General features: G+C 52.1%; 1 protein-coding gene across 1 annotated transcript in view; it reads left to right on the top strand.

Moving 5' to 3' along the window:
- Positions 1–3,958: 3,958 nt before the first annotated feature.
- TSPAN2 (tetraspanin 2) overlaps positions 3,959–21,654 on the top strand; it is a 33,246-nt gene continuing 15,550 nt past the window's right edge. The window contains exons 1-2 of the mRNA XM_079760443.1: positions 3,959–4,102; positions 16,939–17,041. Coding sequence (XP_079616569.1) covers positions 4,034–4,102; positions 16,939–17,041 — 172 coding nt within the window. The 5' untranslated portion in view covers positions 3,959–4,033. The remainder of the gene's footprint in view (positions 4,103–16,938; positions 17,042–21,654) is intronic.

The following is a 21,654-nucleotide window of genomic DNA, read 5'->3' as shown; positions in this document are numbered from 1 at the left end:
CAAGTTAAAATATGTGAAGATAAAAACTGTACATTCCATTTATATGACTTTTTAGAACAGGCAAAATTAATCAATAGTGAAAAAAAATCCAAACAGTGGTTGCCTTTAGGAGGAGTAGGGGCCTGGATTGACTGGGAAAGGGTACAAGGAAACTTTTTAGGTGATAATAATGTTTTAAACCTTAATAGGGTTTGGGATTAGAAAATCAAAGCATTTATTAAAAATCATCAAACAGCATACTTAAAATATGTACATTTTATTGAAGTAAATTTTATCTAAAAAAAAAAAAAGAAAACCTGTAAACAAATATTTGAACTCTACTTAATGTTATGCATGCTGAAGAGTTTAGGGGTAAGACATATTAATGTCTAAAATTTATTTGGAAGTGCATTAAAAATAGATTAACAAATGGGCAAATGTAGAGATAAGTAATGTAACTAAAGCTTACAGTAGAATTTGGGTGATGAGTATATGGTGTTCATTGCTTAATTATTTCAACTTTTCTGTATATTTAAAAATATTCACAATAAAATATTGGGGGAAATGTGCAATGGGGACCTATTTTTTCATAAGGATAATATACTTTTTTCATAACTCTTGTAAGGAATGTGTGGGCAAAAGTTTGAAGGCCATTGGTTTCTATTATCTCCATTTGCTAATGAATCTTTAACCTAAACTTATAGTCCAAACCTCTCTCCAGAATCCCAATTATATTCCCATCTGTCATCTGGATTTCCCATCAGATCTAAAACTCAACAGATCTAAATATAAATTAAGTGTCTTCCTGTGTCAGTTAGAAATATCATCAGCTACAAGGAAGAATACCAGAGTCAAACTAAACAAGGGCTCTTTTTCTTACAGAATAAGAAACCTGGAGGTAGGTGGATGTTGTTACTAGTTCAGCAGTTCAACAATCTCCTGGCAAGCAGGTCTGCAATTCCCTTGGCCTTTTCTCATAGTCACAAAATGTTCTATAGTTCCAGGCATCATGTCTGACTTCAAGATGGGAAAATGGAAGGGAGCAAAGCCAGTAACAATTGAACCTTTTACTAAGGCAAGTTCAGATTTTCCAGAAGCCTCCCAGCAGATCTCCACACAAATCCCATTGAGCAATGTTGTGTCGTATGGTGACCCCTAGGCGCAAAGGAGATCAGAAAACACTTAGCTTTCCTATCCTCTCCATTGGAGGTAGGATTGGGGGACCGGTGAGCCCATCCGCAGTATTTGGAACAGTCTCCCCCAAACCTGCTCCATCTTCTGTATTCCATATCTCCGTTAATGGTTCCATGATCTGCCTCATTATCCACGTAAGGAACCCAGGAGTCATCCCTTCCTCTCTTTCCCCGTCTATTCCTCATATCCACTCTATCTTGATCTTTTATCAGTCTTTGAATAGCTTTTAAATCTCAGCCTGCTGCCCATACCCACTGCCACTATCTTGGTTCAGGTTCTCATTTCTACCTAAACTGCTGTAAATCGTCTCAAGTCTTAACTTTGAAACATCCTGAGGCCCCAGCTTGACCATTCTAAAAATAGAAATCTAACCATCTTATCCCCTGCTTAGAGCTTGTCTGTGGCTTTGTATAACATCTAGTTCAAAGGCTAACTTCCTTATTATGTCACTTAATATAAGTCCCTGCTTTCATAATAATGTGCTCTTGAAAATGTGTTATCCGTTAGGACAGTGGTCGGCAAACTGCGGCTCGCGAGCCACATGCGGCTCTTTGGCCCCTTGAATGTTCAGGTTCTTCCACAAAATACCACGGCCTGGGCGAGTCTATTTTGAAGAAGTGGCGTTAGAAGAAGTTTAAGTTTAAAAAATTTGGCCTCAAAAGAAATTTCAGTCGTTGTACTGTTGATATTTGGCTCTGTTGGCTAATGAGTTTGCCAACCACTGTTAGGATAACTAGTCCTGTCAAGGGTCAGCTCCCCTAAGACACAACTTTGTGCATGGGGGTGGGGTGGGGTAGAAGCTGGGGAAGCTATACTCAAAATCTAAATCTGTTATGCTGGGCAGGCAACCATCTATCTCTAATACATGTGTGCTAAAACTGTAGTATGAAAGAACAATAGATTTATATGTTATAATAGGTGTTCTGTTCCCAGAGAGTATAGAATCTGTAAATGTATTTTGTCATAGGTACCTAAAATTCAACAATATCTTTGAAATATAGTATCATTGTTGCTCATTCAGCTTAGAGATTTATTGAATGCCTACTATGAACTAGACACTACTCTTACATTTCGTTTTTTCCTTTATAATAGAACAGATGATAGATGTAGAACAATACGTGTTTGATTAAAGCTAAAGATTTGCCTCTTTCTGCATATCCAATGACTTTCATCTCTGTCTCTATTTCACTATTTGAAACGTATGCTTATTACCAGAATCGGCACTTTCATTTTTTTGTCTTGTACTCATTTTTCATAAATAAAATTCACTTTGGATATTCAAACAAAATGTCCAAAGACACAGATGTAGGCAAAGATGGCACCATGGTAGAAAGTGATTTGTCGACAGATACAATACAGCAATGGCCAACCCTTAATCTAGCACTCACTCTGAGCCAGGCACTATTCTGGGCACCGGCCAATATTAACTCATTAATCTCCACAACTCTACCAGGTTTGTACTATTCTCTCCGGGCTGCAGATGAGGAAACTGGGGCCGGAAGATAGCTTTGTGCTTTTGCCAATGGACTGAGAGCTGTGCCCTAGCATCTTCCCGGCTCACCTCCTTCTCCGCTCCACTTGGGCTGTCTACAGCTCGTGGTTCCCCAGGAGGCCTTGTTTTCTCGGCCTGGTGCCATTTGCACGTTCTACCCCGTCTGCCTGGCCTGCTCCTCCCCTCTGCTCAGACTCACTCTTCAGACCAGAGCAGGCCCGTTCTCAGCTAAACCTTCCCTGCCCCGGGCACTGAGGCCAGCGCTAGGCTCGACCTCCTCACCTTGCGGTAATTATTTGCTTACAGATCTGCCTCCACCACCGGACACGGTGCTCCCGGGCCCCGCTGTCTCCGCAGCGTTGAGTCCCCGGGCTTGCTGCTAGGCTGCCTGGCTTATCAGAGGCACTTCAAGTTTTTGCTGAATTAATGCATAGGCTCCCTGAAGTTTACACGTTCTCGGCGCCCCCACACTGTCTGGCACCACATATCGTAGACACTTAGTCAACCAGCAGCCTAACTTAATAAAACAAACCCTCCCCCCTTTGACTCCCATCTCCACACCACAGTTAATCCCCGAGGGTTTGGATCCTCCCACCGGTTGAATCCGGCAGGACCCGGGGAGTCTGACGCCCCCTCCGCAGGCCAGGCTGAGCAGGGAGGGGAGCAGCCATCCGGGCCGGACCGCCGCCTCCCGCGCCTTCCCCGACCTCTTGCCTATTAAGGTAAGAGCCCGCGGGAACGCGGGAGGGGCCGTGGGAGAGTCCCTAGGGAACGGCCCCCGCGGCCAGTGTGCGCGTCCGGCGCCGGAGAACCGCAGCCCGCAGCCCGGGTGCCCGGGACAGGTCCCACTGATCTCTCTCCCCTAGCGCCCCCCCTCCCCCAGGTTTCCATAGCCACCGGGGCGCGTCCGGATCCCCAGCCAGCACCGCAGCCTCTTGAGTCTCTGCGCAGAGGCTGATGAAGTGGTCTCGGGTCCCCAGTGGGCGCTGCTTCCTGGCAGATGCTCAGATACCCACAGTGGCGGGGCGCCCGCGGGGCACGTCGCCCAGCACCGGGAGGGTAGGAGGCGGTCCCTCGTTCCGGGGAGAGCGGGGGAGGTGCCCTTCCTGGCCGCACGGTGCCCCCACCCCGCGCCAGCCTCACAGCTGGGGTCCTCCCGGGCCCTCTCGCGCCCCCTGCCGGGCTCCAGACCCCGCCCCCTGCAGGCCCCGCCCCCGGTAGGCCCGCCCCTCCGCCCCGAAGGCCACGCCCCCGCCCCGAAGGCCACGCCTCCAGCCCCTGTAGCCCCGCCTCCTCCCGCCGGCTCCTGCTGCTCCGGGCGCTCCATCGCCGGCCTGGGGACTCGGGATCCCGCCGCCCGGCCGCAGCATGGGGCGCTTCCGCGGGGGCCTGCGCTGCATCAAGTACCTGCTGCTCGGCTTCAACCTGCTCTTCTGGGTGAGGCCCTGAGCCGAGGGGCCGGGCAGGGGCGGGCCGGGCAGGGGCGCGGGGCCGGGGTCCCCGGAGGATGGATCGCTGCAGGCATCCGAGCCGGGCTCCGGGGTGGGGAAAGCGGGGTGTTCCAAACGGCAGAGGTGGGAAAAGGCAGGCAAAGAGGGAGGGGCGGGATGGAGAAGGACAGAACGGAAAGAGAGATTGGGCAACGAGAAATGGTGAGAAGGGGAGACACCGTCGGCTCTTCCCTTTGAGGAACCTCTCCGCCTGGGTGTCCCTCTCGCCGCTGAGGACTCCGGGTGCGGGGACGCTCGCTCGCTCCCCTCACCTCCTGGGGGCTCCCTCCAGCCGTGCGCACACCCCCTGGTCGCGCTCCTTCCCCCTGGAGCCTGGGCCTGGCCAGAGCGTTGGGAGGGGGGGGTCCCTGCATGGGGGGCTGCCGGGGGTGGTCCCCCATCTGAGTGTGTGGACTCACCACCTGGCCGTGATGGTTTTGTGCAGGAAATTGGGGGTAGGAGAGAAAAGGGTTTGGGAAAGGGGGAGAGGGTGGTCCTTTCCCTGAGCATTAGGGAGGGGTCCGGCTGGATGAGAGGAGGTGGTGACGCTCTTCTGTGAAGGGGACCAGCGGGAGGGAGGGGCCGCAGCGTCTCCCCCAACCCCCCACCCGCAGCCTCTGCTACATACTAATGCTCCCAGGGATGATCTCATTCAACTTTGCATGGAATGAGCAACATGCCCGCGATTCGTGGTCCACAGAGACACAGGGCCATGACCCCTGTCTCCTATATTACTGGGGCAAGACTAGGGCTAGACCATCCCTCGATCCCTGGCTACCCTATCTCAGGCGCCTAAGGGGCTGTGGGACAAGGTCTGAACATTGTCTGCTCCGCACATTCCCTCCTGGGCTTCCTGAAGAGAATGTCAGCCAGGATAACGGCTCAGATGGACCCAGACGGAAAACACAGATCTTGCTTTGGGTGAAGAAGTTCTTAGAGCCAGGAGGGAGCGGCGGGGCCTGGGTGCTTGGAAACAACGGGGCTGGGGGAGGAGGTGGTGGTTCTAACTGCTCTGGGAGGTTGTCTTCCCATGCCTGCAGCTAATCAATTATTGAATGATGGGCTCTGCTCGCGTCTGCCAGCCCATTAGCCCAGAAGCCTGGGTGGCTCCGGCTGCTCAAGCTCTCAGAGGCCATGTCAGCACCCTTCGTCAGGGGAAGGTGTGAAGGAGGTAGCCCGAAGACAGCCCCTGAGTTTTAAAAAGACACATGGCTTTTGTACACCTGGGCGTCTGCACCCAGCATGCTACGGGGAGGGGTAGTATTTCTAAAGGCCTTTTTGCTGTGCTTTTGAGTAGTCTGGCTTAATTTCCAAAGCTGTTCGTGATAAATGTCATGCTTTGGTGACGTCCTTTGCTCTCACTGCTTACAAATTCGAGAGGAGTTGTGTGTGAGCCTGAGAAAGAATTCCTAGGCTGGGTTCGGTGCCTGTTTAGTGCTTGATGTGTGCCAGCCTTCCCAGGGATAAGAGGAAGCATTCCTGAACTTTTTCAGTGTGTCAGGGGCACTTCTATGCACGTGGCATCATTATTACCCTTAATCCTCACAACAGTCCTAACGTGCATACTATTATTGTCCCCGTTTTCACAGAGGAGGAAACAGGGGTTCAGATAGGTTAGCTTGCCCGAGGTCACACAGCCAGCGAGTGGTGACTCAAACTCAGCCTGCTTGCTGCTCGGCCCTGTGGTACATTCCACTCCTAACCTGGGGTTCTCCCAGAGTGGTTCCTGCACCAGCAGCAGCAGCATCTCCTGGGAACTTGTCGGAAATACACATTCTCAACCCGGCCCAGGCCTGCTGAACCAGACACTCTCAGGGAGGGACTCAGTGAGCTCTTTTAACAAGCCCTCCAGATCATTCTGATTCATGCCTAAGTTTGAGAGCCACTCTGTTAAATAATTCTTAAACATGCATTATAAAGATAATTTATACATGTATACATAGATATGTAACTTATCTAAAATAATAAAAGCGCAATATGCTAATTAGACCAGATGTCCTTCCAGACATCCTTCCGGACGACTTTCCAGAGGGAAGCCAGTGCTGGGTGCCAGAGGGAAGCCGGTGCTGGAAGCCGGGGAAAGGAAGGCCTACTCTTGCACGAATTTCGTGCATCAGGCCTCTAGTGAATATATATAATTTATAAATATAAAACACTGTTCTCTAAGCTGCCAATCTAGTTGAGGACGTGAGACCGATGCCTATCGAACAACAACGAACAAAACGGACAGTATCAAGTCAAGTGAGTAATGTCCCACTCCCGACCAGAAAGGCAATAAGGAGGGGAAGTAGGAAGACAGCGATGTCTGGGTGCCCGGTGGGGTCAGATACCCCTAATGAAGGGGATTAGCACAAGGTCACAGCAATAGTGAGGAGTCAGGACAGTTCTCCCGAAGAAGGGAGATGTCTAAGCTGAACCAAAGGGCTGGAGGGATGGAGAGGGGCAAGGATGAGGGGGTGACACCGCCGGCCAGCGGAGGAACAGAGCGAGGGAGGGTGTGACCACCATCTGGCGAAGGGGTCAGGCTCGAGTGCCGAGACCCCAGCAGGGTGTGCTCGAGCAATGACTTCTGACTTCCAGCCCTGTTCCCTCGTCTGTACAATTAGGGGAACGGAGTTGCTGAGAGGACTGAGAGGAAACAGACACCGTATCTGCGCTCACCTTCCTAGGAGCCTGGTACAAAGTAAGTGCTCAAACACTGTGATTGCCGAGTGCCTGGCGCATTGAGGCGTCAGGAACAGTTGGCTCTCTCCCTCACCCCTCCGTGTGGGGGAAGAGTGTATGTTTGCCAAGTGACTTGCAGCTCGTCTTCGCTTTAGGATAACCACATGTTACCTTCAGTCCGTACTCGTGGACTTTCCCCACTGGAACTGAGAGCACCCTGAGAGCGGGGATTTTTTTTTTTCCTGTTCTGTTCACCACTGTATCTCCATGTCTAGAAAAGCCCCCAGCACACAGGAGGCACTCAATAAATGTCTGCAGCATGAATAAATGAATAAATGAATTGCAGGTTAGAGAGCTTGGTACAAGTAGACTTCGCAATTTGCACGGGTAATCGATTCTCGGCTTTATCTGGAGGGCTGAGGCCCTCTCTTCCTGCTTATTACCTATTGGTTTGTTCTGTGCTTGCACAGATTGAGCCCAGGAGGGGAATGTGGGGCCTTCCTGTCCCCGAATTCCATGAGGTGGGGGGGGGGGGTGTAGGAGACTGAGGGTCCTGGAACAGCAGCTGCCACAGGCAGCCTTCCCACGTCCCAGGCAGCCTCCCACATCTACGCTTGCACAACCAAAGGGAAAGGGGCGGACTGAAACGGGTACCTAATGATTGAGGGAAGGTGATGGTTTGGGATAAACTATCTAGATATCTCCCTCCACTGTCACTGAGGGCACCTGGTTCCAGAGAAGCCCCACCCCAGTTTCTGAAGTTGTTTTTTCCTGGTTGGAGGGGTTTGGGGGAGGTTTGGAGAAAGGGCGGAGGGTGGGGGACAGTTTTCCTGGAAGGAGCGGCTTCAGCTGGGACTCGGGGTCATGTGCGCACACACCCTTGGATGCTGTGCGCCTGCCCTTCTGAGGCATAAGGTCCCCGGCGACAGCGCTCCTTTCCTGCCAGGAACTCTCCAGGAGGCGGCACAGAGGCCTGGGCGGGGTATGCCTTGCGGATCTGCAGTTTAACAAATCATTTGCAACCTCCTCGGGCAGGTTGGTTGAAGTTGCCTTGGACAGTGCTCCTGATTTTATAAGCATTCAACTAGAGCCGGCCAGGGCTGGCCCAGCACTCCTGGCCCGGGGCCACTGGCTGGCATCACCATTGGATCAAAAAATAATAATATTAATAATAAGTAAAGCCTAGCCATGAACCCCACTAAATTAATTTCTGTTATCATGGTTGGCGTCTAACATTAAAGAAACCCTTTCCAACACCTGTCAGGTCTAAATTCGGACACTGTAACCAAATTGCATAGCATAGTTCCATGCCCTGCACTGAACTCGCCTTTATTTTTTTTCCTCCGTTGCATAGCAATATAAGTAACACACCCCAGTCCAGCAAGCCGCACATGTCGGTTTAGAGAGAGACCTGGGCACTGTTTATTCCTTCGTTTGTTGTTGTACGCTTAGCGTCTTCCTATCATTGTGCTTTCGAGCTGCTCAGGGTTACCCACCAACAGGAAGCGGGGCTGTTCATTGTTGAAAGGCAGATGCCATATATGGCTCGTTTGAAGTCGCTGTCTTCCCTTCTTACCATGATTGATGCCGCTTTGGGGTTTCACTCAGTGATGCCTGACAGGTGCTGTTGGAGAGACGGTGTCACGTGGCCGCAGGAGTGGAAAATGTTTGAATAGACCGCAGCTTACAGCGGTTGCCTCCTCCTCTTCCCCAGACTTCTTTCAAACTGTAACTTCAGTGCTCCGGCCTGTTGAGAAAGACTGTTTTTAAAGAAATACCTGAAGAAAGTATTCTTTGGGGTCCCCCTAAAAGCTAGACCACCCCAGGAGGCAGATAGGAATCTCCTGGGCCTGGTTGCAGGATAGTCTTTATTTCTGGTTTCTGTCAAGGTGGGAAGAGAGTGGCCATGGCCAAGCCTCCCCTAATGTGGACGAGAAGACCCCGTGTTGGGAGGGGCAGGGACTCACTGATAGGGGCCAGTCTGCAGAGCCCAGAGCTCTAGTTCCAGCCATCTGGTAGACCCGGGGAAGGTCTAGGCAGCCTGGCAATTCCTATCCAGGACTTCAGAGCCTGGAAGGTGGTCACTGGCAGCACATTGCCTGGGGTTGTTCCTGGCTATACTGTTGACTAACCAGGGGAGCTTGGTTAGTAAGTTGTTTAGCCTCTTGGGGCCTCAGTTTTCTCATCCATAAAATGGACATGATCAAGTACCAACATCAATCTATGGTCTTTGTGCAGATAAAATGAGTAAATGTATGTAAAGTAGCAAGTATGGTACCTATGCATAGTAAAGACTCAATAATATGAGATATTAGTGCTTGTCACATTTAAACACTAGAAGCACAAGTGGGAAAGTACAATCCTTTGGTTTGATAACACCCCTCATGAGACTGTGGTAAAGAATCAAGAAAATCACTTATGCAGAAAATCACCTAGAAAATTGCTCAACACACTGAAGGCACTCACAGCTGGCTCCTCCCCGCTGTGGTAACAGAATGAGGAAAGTAAGTCTAAGAGGACACAGACCCACATTGGAACAGCTGGTGTCCAGGCTGCCGGGGTCACGGCTCCATCCCCGGGCTGGGGAACCGAGAGTGGGCTCAGGTTGGATGGACATTATCTCCCAGTGGGCATTGTGGTCAGGTGGCTCATGGGTTCTGCTAGGGGTCAGAAATTGGATCCTGAGATCTAGATCTATTACTGACCTCAATGACCCATCACAGCAGTGGTCTGAGGTAGGTATTACTATTATTTCCTCCTCACAGATAAGGACGTTGGACCTACAAAGATTATGTAATTCTCCTGATACCACACATTCTCTCTCAGGAAACGGGGTGTGCTTTTAAAAACTGTGTCATCTCCAACGTCCCTTCTGAAGATTCATTCCAGAAACGCAGGTGCTAAGTGATGCACAAAACACGCCAGGTCAGTGTAAGGCCAAGGAAAAGCAAGATGGCAGTTGAGACAATGTCAGTAACACATTTGAAGAAGAACAGTTGCTATTATATTAATACAAGTTGTGGGCTGGTGGCTTTACATTTTGTATATTTAATCCTCCCAGGGACCCTCAGTTGTCACCCCCAGGTTACATGTGACAAAACAGGGAGACTTGCTCAGGGACTCGGAACCAGCCAGTACAGAGCCAGGCTTCTGTGTGTGGCCCAGACTCGGTGGTGGTAACCACTCCAAGGCTGCGGACTAAGGGGAAAGAAGCTCGAAGTCTTGATGAGCACGTGCATTCCAGACCTGCACTGTCCAATAGGGTGACTCTGCTCCGAATCCCACGAGGCTAGCAGATTTAATTAGCATGAAAAGGAACCTAATATTCAGCTCCTAAATCGCGCTAGCCACATTTCAAGGGCTCAATAACCATAGGTGGCGAGTGGCTCCCGCACTGGACAGCACAGAGAGAGAACATCTGCATCTATATCATTAGAGAAAGTTCTATCGGATAGCTCTTGCCTACATATAGTTATTCTTTCTCTCATAAATTACTTTCCCTGTTTTCCTTTTGCTGGGTCTTGTAAACACTAAAACCAAAGAGAGAGAGGAAACCGCCCCTGGAACGGGGCCCTGGCACAGCTAGGAGGTTTAGAGAACTCAGGGAATCCCGTGTGTCATGGAAAGAGCGTAGAGCGATCCTCGGAATTAGTAGAGGAAGGCAGCGGAGGGCCCGGCGGTTGGTACCTTGGGAGTGGTGTTTCGTCTCTTGAGTCAGCTCACGTTTCGGTTTGAATGTAACATTACCACGCCTATCATCATCATAACACCAAGCGCTGGGCACTCACCGCTCTGCGTCTGTAACGTGAACTCATTTAATCTCGTGGGGAGGCCCTATTCGTACCTTCACTTTGCAGTCGAGGAAGCTGAGGGTGAGAGAGCTTAAGTGACTTGCCCAAGATCACAGACTAGTAAACGGCAGAGCCCGACTGGAACGCAGGAGGACGTAGAGCCCCTGTGTTCATCCCTCCAGCTGCTCAACACCACAGCTCGGTGCACGCGCGTGTGTTTGTTAAGATCCTGTGTAAGGGCATCGCGTTCAGTGTGAACACTCAGAAGAGGTAAAATTTCTAGAAGAGCAGTTGGCAAATGTTCCAAAGAGTGTGCCGAGCCCTCCCCTCATGATGGGGACAGAGGCAGCTGATAAACCGGAGAGTCAGGCGGGGCTGGCAGCCCCGCTGTGGGCAGGGACAGGGGCCCTGGAAGGTGCTGCCACTCACCAGGAGGCCCCTTGCTCTCCCTGGGCACCCTCCGATCTATCCAGGCCCCTGTGAATGGCCCGGCCCTCCCTGCCTTCATGCCCACAGTGGTTTCTGGGAAAACTGCTGTTAAGAAAAATCTCTTTGGAATACCAAACTAGACTTTCATGATTTCTACTGGATTCCATCCAAGCTAACATTTTAATAAATCAAGTGTTGTGGCTTGTCCGAGTCTAACCTGAATTCTACTGAAACATTGGATTCTCCCATTGTCTCTCTGTAACAACTAAAATTGGGTGATGATCATTGTCATTGACTGATATTTAAGAATCCTGTTTATCTGCTCAAGAGTAGTTCTTGCACACTTTTTCTTTAATCCTTACCCAAGGATATGTTTTACTGTTTTGAGAGAGAGGGAGAGAGAGAGAGAGAGAGAGTTAGGGAGAGGGAGAGAGAGAAACATCTGTGTCAAAGAGAAACATCTATCAGCTGCCTCCCTTACACTCCCCAACTGGGGATCGAACCCGCAACCTAGGTATGTGCCCTTACTGGGAATCAAACCAGCAACCTCTTGGTTGATGCTCCAAACAACTGAGCCACCTGGCCAGGGCTCTCAAGCTATCTTGAAAGATATTAGGCTATTAAGTAAATATTGTTTAATGTCCTGTCTTTGTTGACATAAAGCTCGATAGAGATGAGATGTCACAGTAGTCAGTGTAGCCCTCAGGTAACTGTTTACTCAGTGGGTGAGCCTGGGACAAGAGCCAGCTGGATGCTGCAAGGAGGAAGTCCAGAGAACACAGAGAAGACCATTATTGTCCTCCGAGAGCTCATCTCCTAGGTGAGGGAAGGCAGACGTCACGTGTCAGCCGCTTGGGTGACCTGGCGGATTAGGTTTTAGTTCTCTGTGTGTTTGATGAAGCCATCTGCTCCCTGGAACCACTGGCCAGTGGTCTGTGACATTTATTTTGCTGTTTAAAGGAAACTATGCAGCTGTCGTCTTTCTCCCAATTCTTGCTGATCCCTCCTCCTTTCCCTATATTTCTCTAGAGAAAACGCATTACTAGTATGTATAACCATGGAATAAATACAACGCTTCCCACTATTTCTACTTATCAGCTTCACCAATCACAGCAAGCTTTTCATCAGGTTACTTTCCTCCCCTGAGCGTGGTATCCCCCCAGCACCTCTCTACGGTCTCCTGGCAATGCCACTTGATCCACGCAGGTTAACTTCGTAACAACCTAAACAGAAGAAGGTATGTTTAGCACAAATATATGACCCGAAGTTCTTTCCAAGATGCATAAAACTCCCCATTTGGTCGTGGTTTGGAGTGCGGAACCCTTCCATCGGTGCACAGAATTAAGCACTGATGGATTTAAAAATAGATCCTTACCCGAAGGAGGTCTTTCAGGAATTTCTTAGCATGCGCTGTTCTTGGGAAATTATGAGGAGGGAAGTCCTAGGGGAAATCAGAACCGCAGGTGTCTTACAATTAGCCATCTCCTCACCCGCTGCCGGGGTCCTGCCCCCAATTCCACCTCCCCTGGTCCTGACGCTGAGACAAGGGCAGCCAGGTCCCTTGGGGTGGCGTGTGCACGGATGTCCTGTGGCATTGGGCTCCTGTGTTTCTTGACAAAATCCTCAATTCTGAGAACATGCCATCTGAATCCTTGCCTTGGCTTTCACCGGGATGAAAGTGTTGGGAGCTGGCTTTCCTCTTGGAGACAATTAGCGTCATCTTCCAGAGCGCACGCGCCTCTGAGACGCCGCTGCCCCGTGGCCTCAAGCTGGTGTGCAGTCCCGGCAGGAATCCCGGGTGCTCGTCACGTGACTCCATCTGGGGTGAGAATTGCCAAGAGCACCTATCAGCTTAAAAGCTTTTAATGGCAGCTGTAGGGTTGAAGAGTCATTCCCAACTCTGTGTGACTTCATCCCAAAGAAGAGAAATGCAGAGGAGGTGGGTCATGCGTACACATGGTGTTCACCCTGCAGAAGCCAGAAGCCAGTATTGCCTTTGTCCATTCTTCCATCTGAGTGGCGTATGCGTGTTGCTATAATGGTAGTAAATGCTCATATGCTCCTGCCTGTAAAAGGCATGTACGGAGTTATTGTGTCCATGTATGAGGCGAAGCACACATCCCCGCAGGTTTGGGAAACACGGAACAGACCCCACGTGCTCCAGCTTTGTTTTGTTTTTCTGTGGGAAAGTGTTTTGCTGCGTATATTCCACGGTGCGTTCACACCGCCTCCCGAGGTGTCTGCACGGTGTTGGTGCAAATGAATTTGAAAACAGTCCGTGGCAAGGTATTCCCTCGAAGGGCTGTGAGGGAGGTCCTGTCGGGCCTGTAGAAGCTTTCCCTTTGGCTCCTCGCTGTGTCTGGCCTCAGGCGACCCTCCTAATGGTTTCCACAAAGTGAGTGGCTCCCATCTGCCCTCCAGGCTCAGCCATGGGCTCTCCGAGATGGTAGCAAGCTAAGGAGAAGCCGTGAGCCACGGCTGCTCCAACTCGCCCTTGAAGTCCCAGGCTCTAACCTCCCCCAGACTCCTCCCTCCCCAACACAGTGTTCCAGGTAAGGAAGCGAAGTCCTTACTCACACTATCCACTCCTCCCTCCAGCCCTTCCCTGCTCGGGGACTTCTAAGTCATTCTTCAAGATGTAAATCAAAAAGGAATGGCTTGTGCGGAGCGCTGGTTGCCCTGGACAGTGTAGCGCACTGCCTGCCTTGTGCTGCATTGGTTAGTTTCTGCGGTGACCTTCCCTGTTAGAGTGAGTTCTGTCCTTCTCATCAGCTTCCCTAATGCCTAGCACCGCCCCTGACCAGGACCACAGCTGATCCCCTAAAAGACGGGGAGGAAGTGAGAGGAGATGCTGCTGGGGACAAGAGAAGGAAAGGGACCCAAGGAGGTGGCCTCTCGCTCCTTATTTGTTCTGACATTGGCTGGGGTGCAGTGTTGTGGCTGAGACTGGAAGGAAAGGAAGAATGGGTGGGGCTGGGGCTTTGATCCAGGAAGGTTAAAACGTAGGATTCCAGGGGGCTGCAGGCTTCCGGCACGTCACTCAATAAACCTTCTCTTCCAGGATGGGGGACCCACAGAGCGAAGGGACTCCATGACAGTGGATTTGCTCACTGTGTTCCTAGCTGGGTTAGACTTGGTGTGATTTGTTTGTTTTTTTTTTTTCAGGCAATTTCTAGTAGAGCTTCCCAAGCCCAGCGAACACAGTCATTCAGGAGCCTCCCAGGAACGGGGAGCTTAAAAGGACCCTTTTGGTCTCTGTCGATGCCGCTTTCCAGAGCAGTGATCACTGTCACGAGCAGCCTGGGGCCTGGCCGGTCCTCCCCAGTGTCCCTGCCGGCGGCGAGCAGCTGCGGGCGGGAGGATTCCCTCCACACAGTGATGACATTCAGCTAAGCCACAGTTTCCTTGACTCAGGAGGAAACCCGTGTGGTTTGGGGTTGGGGGGGCGTGGAGGAGCAAAGTGCAGATATTTTCTCATTGTCCCGTGGCTTTAAATTGCAACCTCTCTTTTAATTTTCCATTATGCACCGAACACATCTGTGCCAGTCGCGGACAAATGTCTTCCATCTGGGGGGGCGATCCAGACAGCCGTAAATTAGAGTCTGTGTGCAGAGATGCCAAAAATGTGGCCGCGGGCTAGGGTGTCCCTGGGACCAGTCCCCTCCTCCGCCGTCTGCCGGGTGGCTGCCGGCCTTGGCCTGACGCCTCTGTCAATAGATTTCACTTTGTGTTTGGAAACTCTTTCCATCAAGTCGCCAGGGAGGCGGGCGGGCAGGGGTGCCTCCGAGGCTCTGCTGGGCACAGCCACCCCGCGGGGTTGGGTGCTCCCAGGACGAGGCTTCCCCCAGGGCATCACTCTCTCTCTCTCTCCTGCACCTGAAACAGCAATGACCTTGAAGCCGGTTTCCTACAACTAAAGCGCGACCTAGGGAAACTCCCCCCACTTTGTCTTGACTGAACAAACTACCATATTATACTTTTAAAAACCGCAACGTTTTAAAAACTTGGGAGAGTTCTAGGTGCTTACTGCAGGAGGCTTAGGAAATACAGCGAAAAGAAAAAGTCACCTGCAATCCCACCCTTCAAAGATAAATATTACTAATGTTTTAGCATGATTTTTTTTCAATATTTTCCCATTCGACGTTACCCTTTTGAAAAATAAAAATAAAATCCCTTCAAGCTGGTGGAGCCCAGCGCCTGGGTCTGTCCCTCCCATTATCCAATTAGTGCTTTCCTCAGCCCTGGAAACTCTTAGAGGCTCCAGCTGGTCCGGCCGCCCTCTGACTCCTCCTCACTGCAGTCACGCCACACTCCTGAGGACCCGGCCACCGAGGGGGCTGGCCTGGAGGGGGCAGAGTGGGAAGGAACGATCCTCAGATTGAACCCGGCCAGCTGGCCCCAAGGGGTGGTGCCAGTCTGACAAATAGCCCCCCAGACTGAAGGGTCCGGTGGACAAAGGGCCTGCCGGCCCCTGACTTGGATATTATTTTTCCTTATTAAACCTCTACCTCGCTGGCCAAGTCCTCCTGTCTCCCTGTGCGGGTGGGACAGCTTCTACCCTGTTCCTAGGTGAGAGGCCAGGCAGCCCAGTGCTAACCGGAGGGGTTGGCAGAACCGGGGGCTACTTGTACACCTCGGCACCCTTGCCCCCCGGTGCCTTGAGTCCCGAAGGTGCCCAGCGAACCTCTGTGGATAGATCGATCCGATGAAATTCCAGATGGGTGTGTGTGGACAGAGGGGGTGCGGGGCTGGAGCCTGCCGGGGCTGGGCATTGGGGACTGTCCCATGGAGGCGGGACAGGACCCCCAGCTTCGGTGGGGAGCCTCAGGAGGCCCTGGGAGTGGCCTCAGGGAGCCAGCGATGACCCTGCCAGCTGCCAGCCTGCCCGCCGCTGCCCGCGCCAGCCACTCAGCCTCTCCATGAGCCGCACGGCACACAGACCATGCTTTTTCAGAAAATTATTTTTTCCTTTCTCACTTTCCATGGAAACTCAAAATAGCAACCAAAAAAAAAAAAAAAAACGGTCAAGCTCCCTCCCTGCCTGCAGGGCAGTGACCGAGGAGGCCCCAGGGGAGGGGGGGGGTGTCCGGAGGCCTCTGAATCAGCCCTCTCACTGGGCACTGGGCGCTGGGCACCCATGGGGAGTGGGCAGGTCTGAGTGGTGTGTTTGCTTCCGAATGAGAGAAGCGGGTTTCCCCCGGGGCTTCGAGTTCATCCTGCTCTCGGTGACCCAGCGTCTGAAACGCCGTCCCCTCTCCGTGTGGCGCTGGTCAGGAGGCCCAGAGTGCCCTTAGAGGACAGGGGGCAGGGCGCCGGTGCCTTCCAGGGGGCCGGTCCTGGAAAGTTCTCGCTGAGCCGCCTCCAGGCTGCCCAGGGCTGGGAATGCCCATGACCCCAGGGCAGCCTGCAGAATGGGGGACACTCCAGTTCCAGCGCCACCTCGGGGACCTGGGCTCTAAGCACTTCACGGCCCCTCCTGTGTGAAACGTGAAGGAGAGGCCCTCCAGCCCCCAGCCCCTGGGCCATCGCCGCTCCTGGTGCACGCGCGTCCCTCACCTTCTTTATAAAGCTGGGGGGAGGGGTCAATTGGGGGCAAAGGAGACTTATGTAAAACTTTAGACAATAAAAAAGTTTTTTAAATTTAAAAAAATAGCCGAAACCGGTTTGGCTCAGTGGATAGAGGGTCAGCCTGCGGACTGAAGGGTCCCAGGTTCGATTCCGGTCAAGGGCATGTACCTCGGTTGCGGGCACATCCCCGGTAGGGGGTGTGCAGGAGGCAGCTGGTCGATGTTTCTAGCTCTCTGTCCCTCTCCCTTCCTCTCTGTAAAAAATCAATAAAATATATTTTTAAAAATAATAATAAAAATTAAAAACTAAAGCTCTCCTGCTTGCTTTCCAGCTGGCGGGGTCGGCCGTCATCGCCTTCGGACTGTGGTTTCGGTTCGGCGGCACCATGAAGGATCTGTCATCGGGGGACAAGTCCCCGGAGTACTTCTACGTGGGTGAGTGACGAGGCTTCCCTGAGCTTTGGCCAGGGCTGCCCCCCAGGCCTCGGCAGCCCGCCCTGGGCTCCTGGGGCGGGGAAGGGACAGAGGGAAAGAGGAAGGAGAAGCCACGCCCTGCACCCTGCACCGGGGCCGGCGGTGGGCCGTGCGGCCCAGGAGGGAGGGGGTCCTTCCTCGCATGGTTCACCCCTCTGCTTCCCAAAACCCGGGAAGACCCAGGGGAGGACTGGCCCAGGCCACTTCTCTCAGCCGCTTCCGGAAAAGAAGCCCAGAATGTAACTACAGTTCGTTTCCAAAGAATTCGAAACTCCCTGCTGCCCAGGTGAAGGGGGCACCCACCACCCGTCACTCACTCAGCCATCTGCAGGGACGGGCCTGCAGGGCCAGGGTTCTGCTTTGTGGTCTTGTGTTCGAAATTGTCTATGAGAAAAACAGAATTCAAAATGAAGAGACAGCTTTGGACAGGGTTTGGAGGCGCTAATGTCAGTCCCTCTGTGTCTAGGGACTGCAGAATACGGGGCGGAGGGCGGGGTGGTAGGGGAGTGAGGGCAGGGCTGTCCTGGGAAGGAGGCCTCAGTGGGAGAAGAGCAACCGCTCAGCTCCCTGCAGCTGTAGGAACAGGGTGAGGGGTATGGGGTAGGAACAGGGTGAGGGGTGTGGGGTAGGAACAGGGTGAGGGGTGTGGGGTAGGAACAGGGTGAGGGGTGTGGGGTAGGAACAGGGTGAGGGGTGTGGGGTAGGAACAGGGTGAGGGGTGTGGGGTAGGAACAGGGTGAGGGGTGTGGGGTAGGAACAGGGTGAGGGGTGTGGGGTAAGGTGTAGCCTCCCATTCAGAGACCACATGCTAAGTGGGCTGAGCTGAGCCTCCCCCTGGGTTTAGAGTTTCTCTCTCTCTCTCTCTCTCTCTCTCTCTCTCTCTCTCTCTCTCCTTCCTGGACTCTAGGTTTCACACACCCGAGACCATGTGGGTGCAGGTGATGGCCCTATGCCGCCGCCGCTTTAGGCTCCACGCCAGCGCAGAGTGCACTTGGGCGGCACGCGGTGCCCCTGTGCTGGGTGAGGCAGGTTCCTGCAGGGATCGTGCGCCCCAAACCCCAAGCAGAGCAGGGCTGCTCCGGGGAGGGACCCTGTCCAGGCCCCTCGCAGAGCCAGGGCCGTCCTCCCGAAGGGCCGCTCCCAACCGTGTTCCCTCCTCCTCCAGTTGCCCTTCCCACCCCACCCCTCCTGTGAGGACAGCAGCCAGGCTCCTGAGGGCACTTTTAGAGGAAAGTAACAGCAACCCTCCTCAAAGAGGGACAGCGCTAAGGAGTCCCACGCCTCATCAAGTCTTAGGTGCAGTCTTTTGTAAACACCCAATTATTTTCCGTTCCGCTAAGAAAGGAAGAAACGCTGCCATTGTAACTGACAGGCCGTGAAAGACGCATCCTGGTTGCAGAAAGGTTAAAATGCAAAATGGATGGGATGTGGGGAAAGAAACGTGGGGGTGGGGACTCTCCAGATTTAGCTCAGGGTTCGACACAGTCGTCAAGGACACGGGTGCTTCTCGTCTCTCTGCTCGCCACCCTCGGGACCTCACGCGTCCCCTCGGATTGTGGGACAGCTGCTGTGGCTCCAAGCAGCGGCTCCTCATGCAGCAGCATCCGAAGGAGGGAAAAGGAAGCTTCACCCCACGTGGCCCTTCTCAGGAATGAATCACACCTTTGTCAGGAGTCCCAGCAGACTTCTGCCTGCAGCTTTGGCCAGAACGGCACCGTGTGTTCATGCCTCAACCGCCACGGCCCAGAAGAGAATGAATGAGTAATCGGAGTCACCCTGGGTCTGGGAAGGGGCCCGGCTCCCCAGAGGGCCTCTGACACTTAGACTAAATCCGAGTCCTGTTACAAGGAAGAAGCGGAGGAATCGGCCATCTGGCTTAACACGGAAACGCTCCTCTTTCCCACCCACACGGTTTCCAGGTGGTACCCACGCTGGCATCCGAAAGCTAGCCTGCACATTTAGCATGTCCGCTCTTCCTTGAGGAAGTCCTGGCTCTGAAGACCTCAGAAGCCTTCCCCTCGCCCAGAGCAGACCCCAAGTCCCCAGATGAAACTCCGCCTGCACCACCTCCAGGGACACACGGGCAGTCCGGGGAGGGTAGAAGGAATGCATTTCCCTCGTTTTCCTGATATTCCAGGACCCGCTTATTTCATAACTTGTCCTGCGACTTCTAACTCCGTTTTAGCATAAACACAGCCCAGTGCCCGCTGGATTGACCACAGCGAGGTGCAATCCACTTCTCAGACGATGTGATACATACAATAACCAGACAAGACTCTCTAGCATGTGTGAAGTGCCGGTGAGTGATACAGATGCTACCACTGAATTAAGCCTGACAGAGAACGCTGCCGCTGGCGGGATGAGCCTCGGGGTAGAGGGGCGCTTGAACGGGGCCCTGGAGGACGGATAGGCTCCAGGGAGCCTGATTCAGGACGCTGAGTCAGCCTCGCAAATAAATGGCAGGCGGCCGCCATCCTTCCCCTCCTCTGTGGCGGTTCTGGCTAATTGTTTAGGACAGTGGTCGGCAAACTCATTAGTCAACAGAGCCAAATATCAACAGTACAACGATTGAAATTTCTTTTGAGAGCCAAATTTTTTAAACTTAAACTTCTTCTAACGCCACTTCTTCAAAATAGACTCACCCAGGCCGTGGTATTTTGTGGAAGAGCCACACTCAAGGGGCCAAAGAGCCTCATGTGGCTCGCGAGCTGCAGTTTGCCGACCACTGGTTTAGGATACACTTATAGGGAGTCTTCTTCACCTAGCTCCTCCCAACCATTTACAATGGTTGCTTAGGGGGGAATCCTTTTCTCTCCCTGCTCTGAATTCAGTTACTTGATGTTCTAACAGGAGGTCAGTCCCAATAAAACAGCGCGAGTCCTTTGCTCCTAAAATCCAGGCATGTTGGCATTCCGGGGATTAGCATTCGGCCTGCCTGCGCTTCACGTGCTATTGGGTTTGCACCGCAGCCCTGTTTATCTCAGAGTCCTCAGGTGTGACTGCCAGGACTTTCCATCCAAAGCCCTCAGGGAGGTGGGGGGAGTCCACCTCAGTCAGAACCCACACCTGGGCAGCATCTACCAGTTCCGTTGCAGTCATACATTCTCCTTCGGGTTGTTTGAATAACTAACTGCCTGACACCAGCCACCACACCACCACGTTGGAGGCTGAAAGACTTCATCTCTGTAATGTGATTTCTGAGCTTGACCTGGAAATTTCAGCCACAGTAAAGAAAACCCTTTCTATTTTGGTTATTATTTTTTGTTAATCCTCACCCAATGAAAAAAAAAATATCCATTGATTTTTAGAGAGAGTGGGAGAGAGGGGAGAGAAAGAAAAAAATAACACACACATCAATGTGGAGAGACACACATCGAATGGTTGCCTCCCACACCTGCCCGGACCAGGGCCGGGGATCGAGCCTACAACCCAGGTATGTGCCCTTGACTGGGAACAGAACCCTCGACCCCTCAGTGTGAGGGCTGATGCTCTAACCATTGAGTCACTGACTAGGGCAAGAAACGCCTTTTTAAAAGGCCACAAAGACCTAGGTGATGTGAGGAATGTAAGAGAGTTCGTCTCCCTTTCAACGATGATAAAATCTGGCTATTAAAAATGTCTCCGTGGCTATTTTAAATTTGGGATCTCGTAGAGCATTTGGTTTTAGGCAAACCTGGTTATGCATCCAAGTAGGGGTGCCTCTATTCTTTCCGTTTTCTATAGGCACCTCTGTTTGGAAAAAACAGAACCTATCCATGGGGACATCAGCCAGCATCTAGAATCCTGGGCTCTGTGGTCACACAGAAAAGGGTGAGGACACTGGACTTGCCCCGTGTAACTTGCCATCTACTTGAAAAGACTCTCAGGTGTGACAATTTAACTATAATAGAAACGGCCGTGTGACTGAATGCCAGCGAAGTGGTGTTTGCAGTGGGTGCACCAGGGTCACACCAGGCTGGCAAGGCAGGGAGGAGCTGAGTTAGGTTTAAAAAACCAGACGGTCATCAATGGAGAGGACGAAGAATGAGGACTGCAGAGGCTATAGGGCGGATGACAAGGCATGTCTGCGGGACAGTGATTAGCCAGCCCTGCTGGGCAGAGTCTCAGTGGAGTGTAGGGGGCTGGGATGTGGTGGGAGGTAAGATTACAGATGTTGGGGAGGGACGGAGGGCAAGTATAGAGGGCTGTGAGTGTTCGGGTTAGTTAATCTGGTAGGGAGTAGAAGACTAATTTAGGGCTCGGGGGAGGTCTGATCTCACTGCAATTTTAAAGAAATTCTTTGGGCAGCAATGGAATGAGGAGAGTCACAGGACAGAAAAGAATAAGCTAGATTGAGTAGAGATAGTGTAAGGAGGTATAAAATGGTGATGGAAGGAGACTTGAGGTGGTGAACACACAATACAATATACAGATGATGTGTTATAGAATTGTACACCTGAAACCTATAAAGTTTATTAACCAGTGTCACCCCAATAAACTCAATAAAAGGAAAGAAAAAAGAACATGCTAGATTGTTGATACAGTCAGACATAAGGGCATAACCCATGATGGTTGCAGTAGGAATTGTGAAGAAA

This window comes from Cnephaeus nilssonii (genome assembly GCF_951640355.1).
Source record: "Cnephaeus nilssonii genome assembly, chromosome: 21".
Classification (NCBI taxonomy): Eukaryota; Metazoa; Chordata; class Mammalia; order Chiroptera; family Vespertilionidae; genus Cnephaeus; species Cnephaeus nilssonii.
This window is presented reverse-complemented; position numbering and strand designations above follow the sequence as displayed.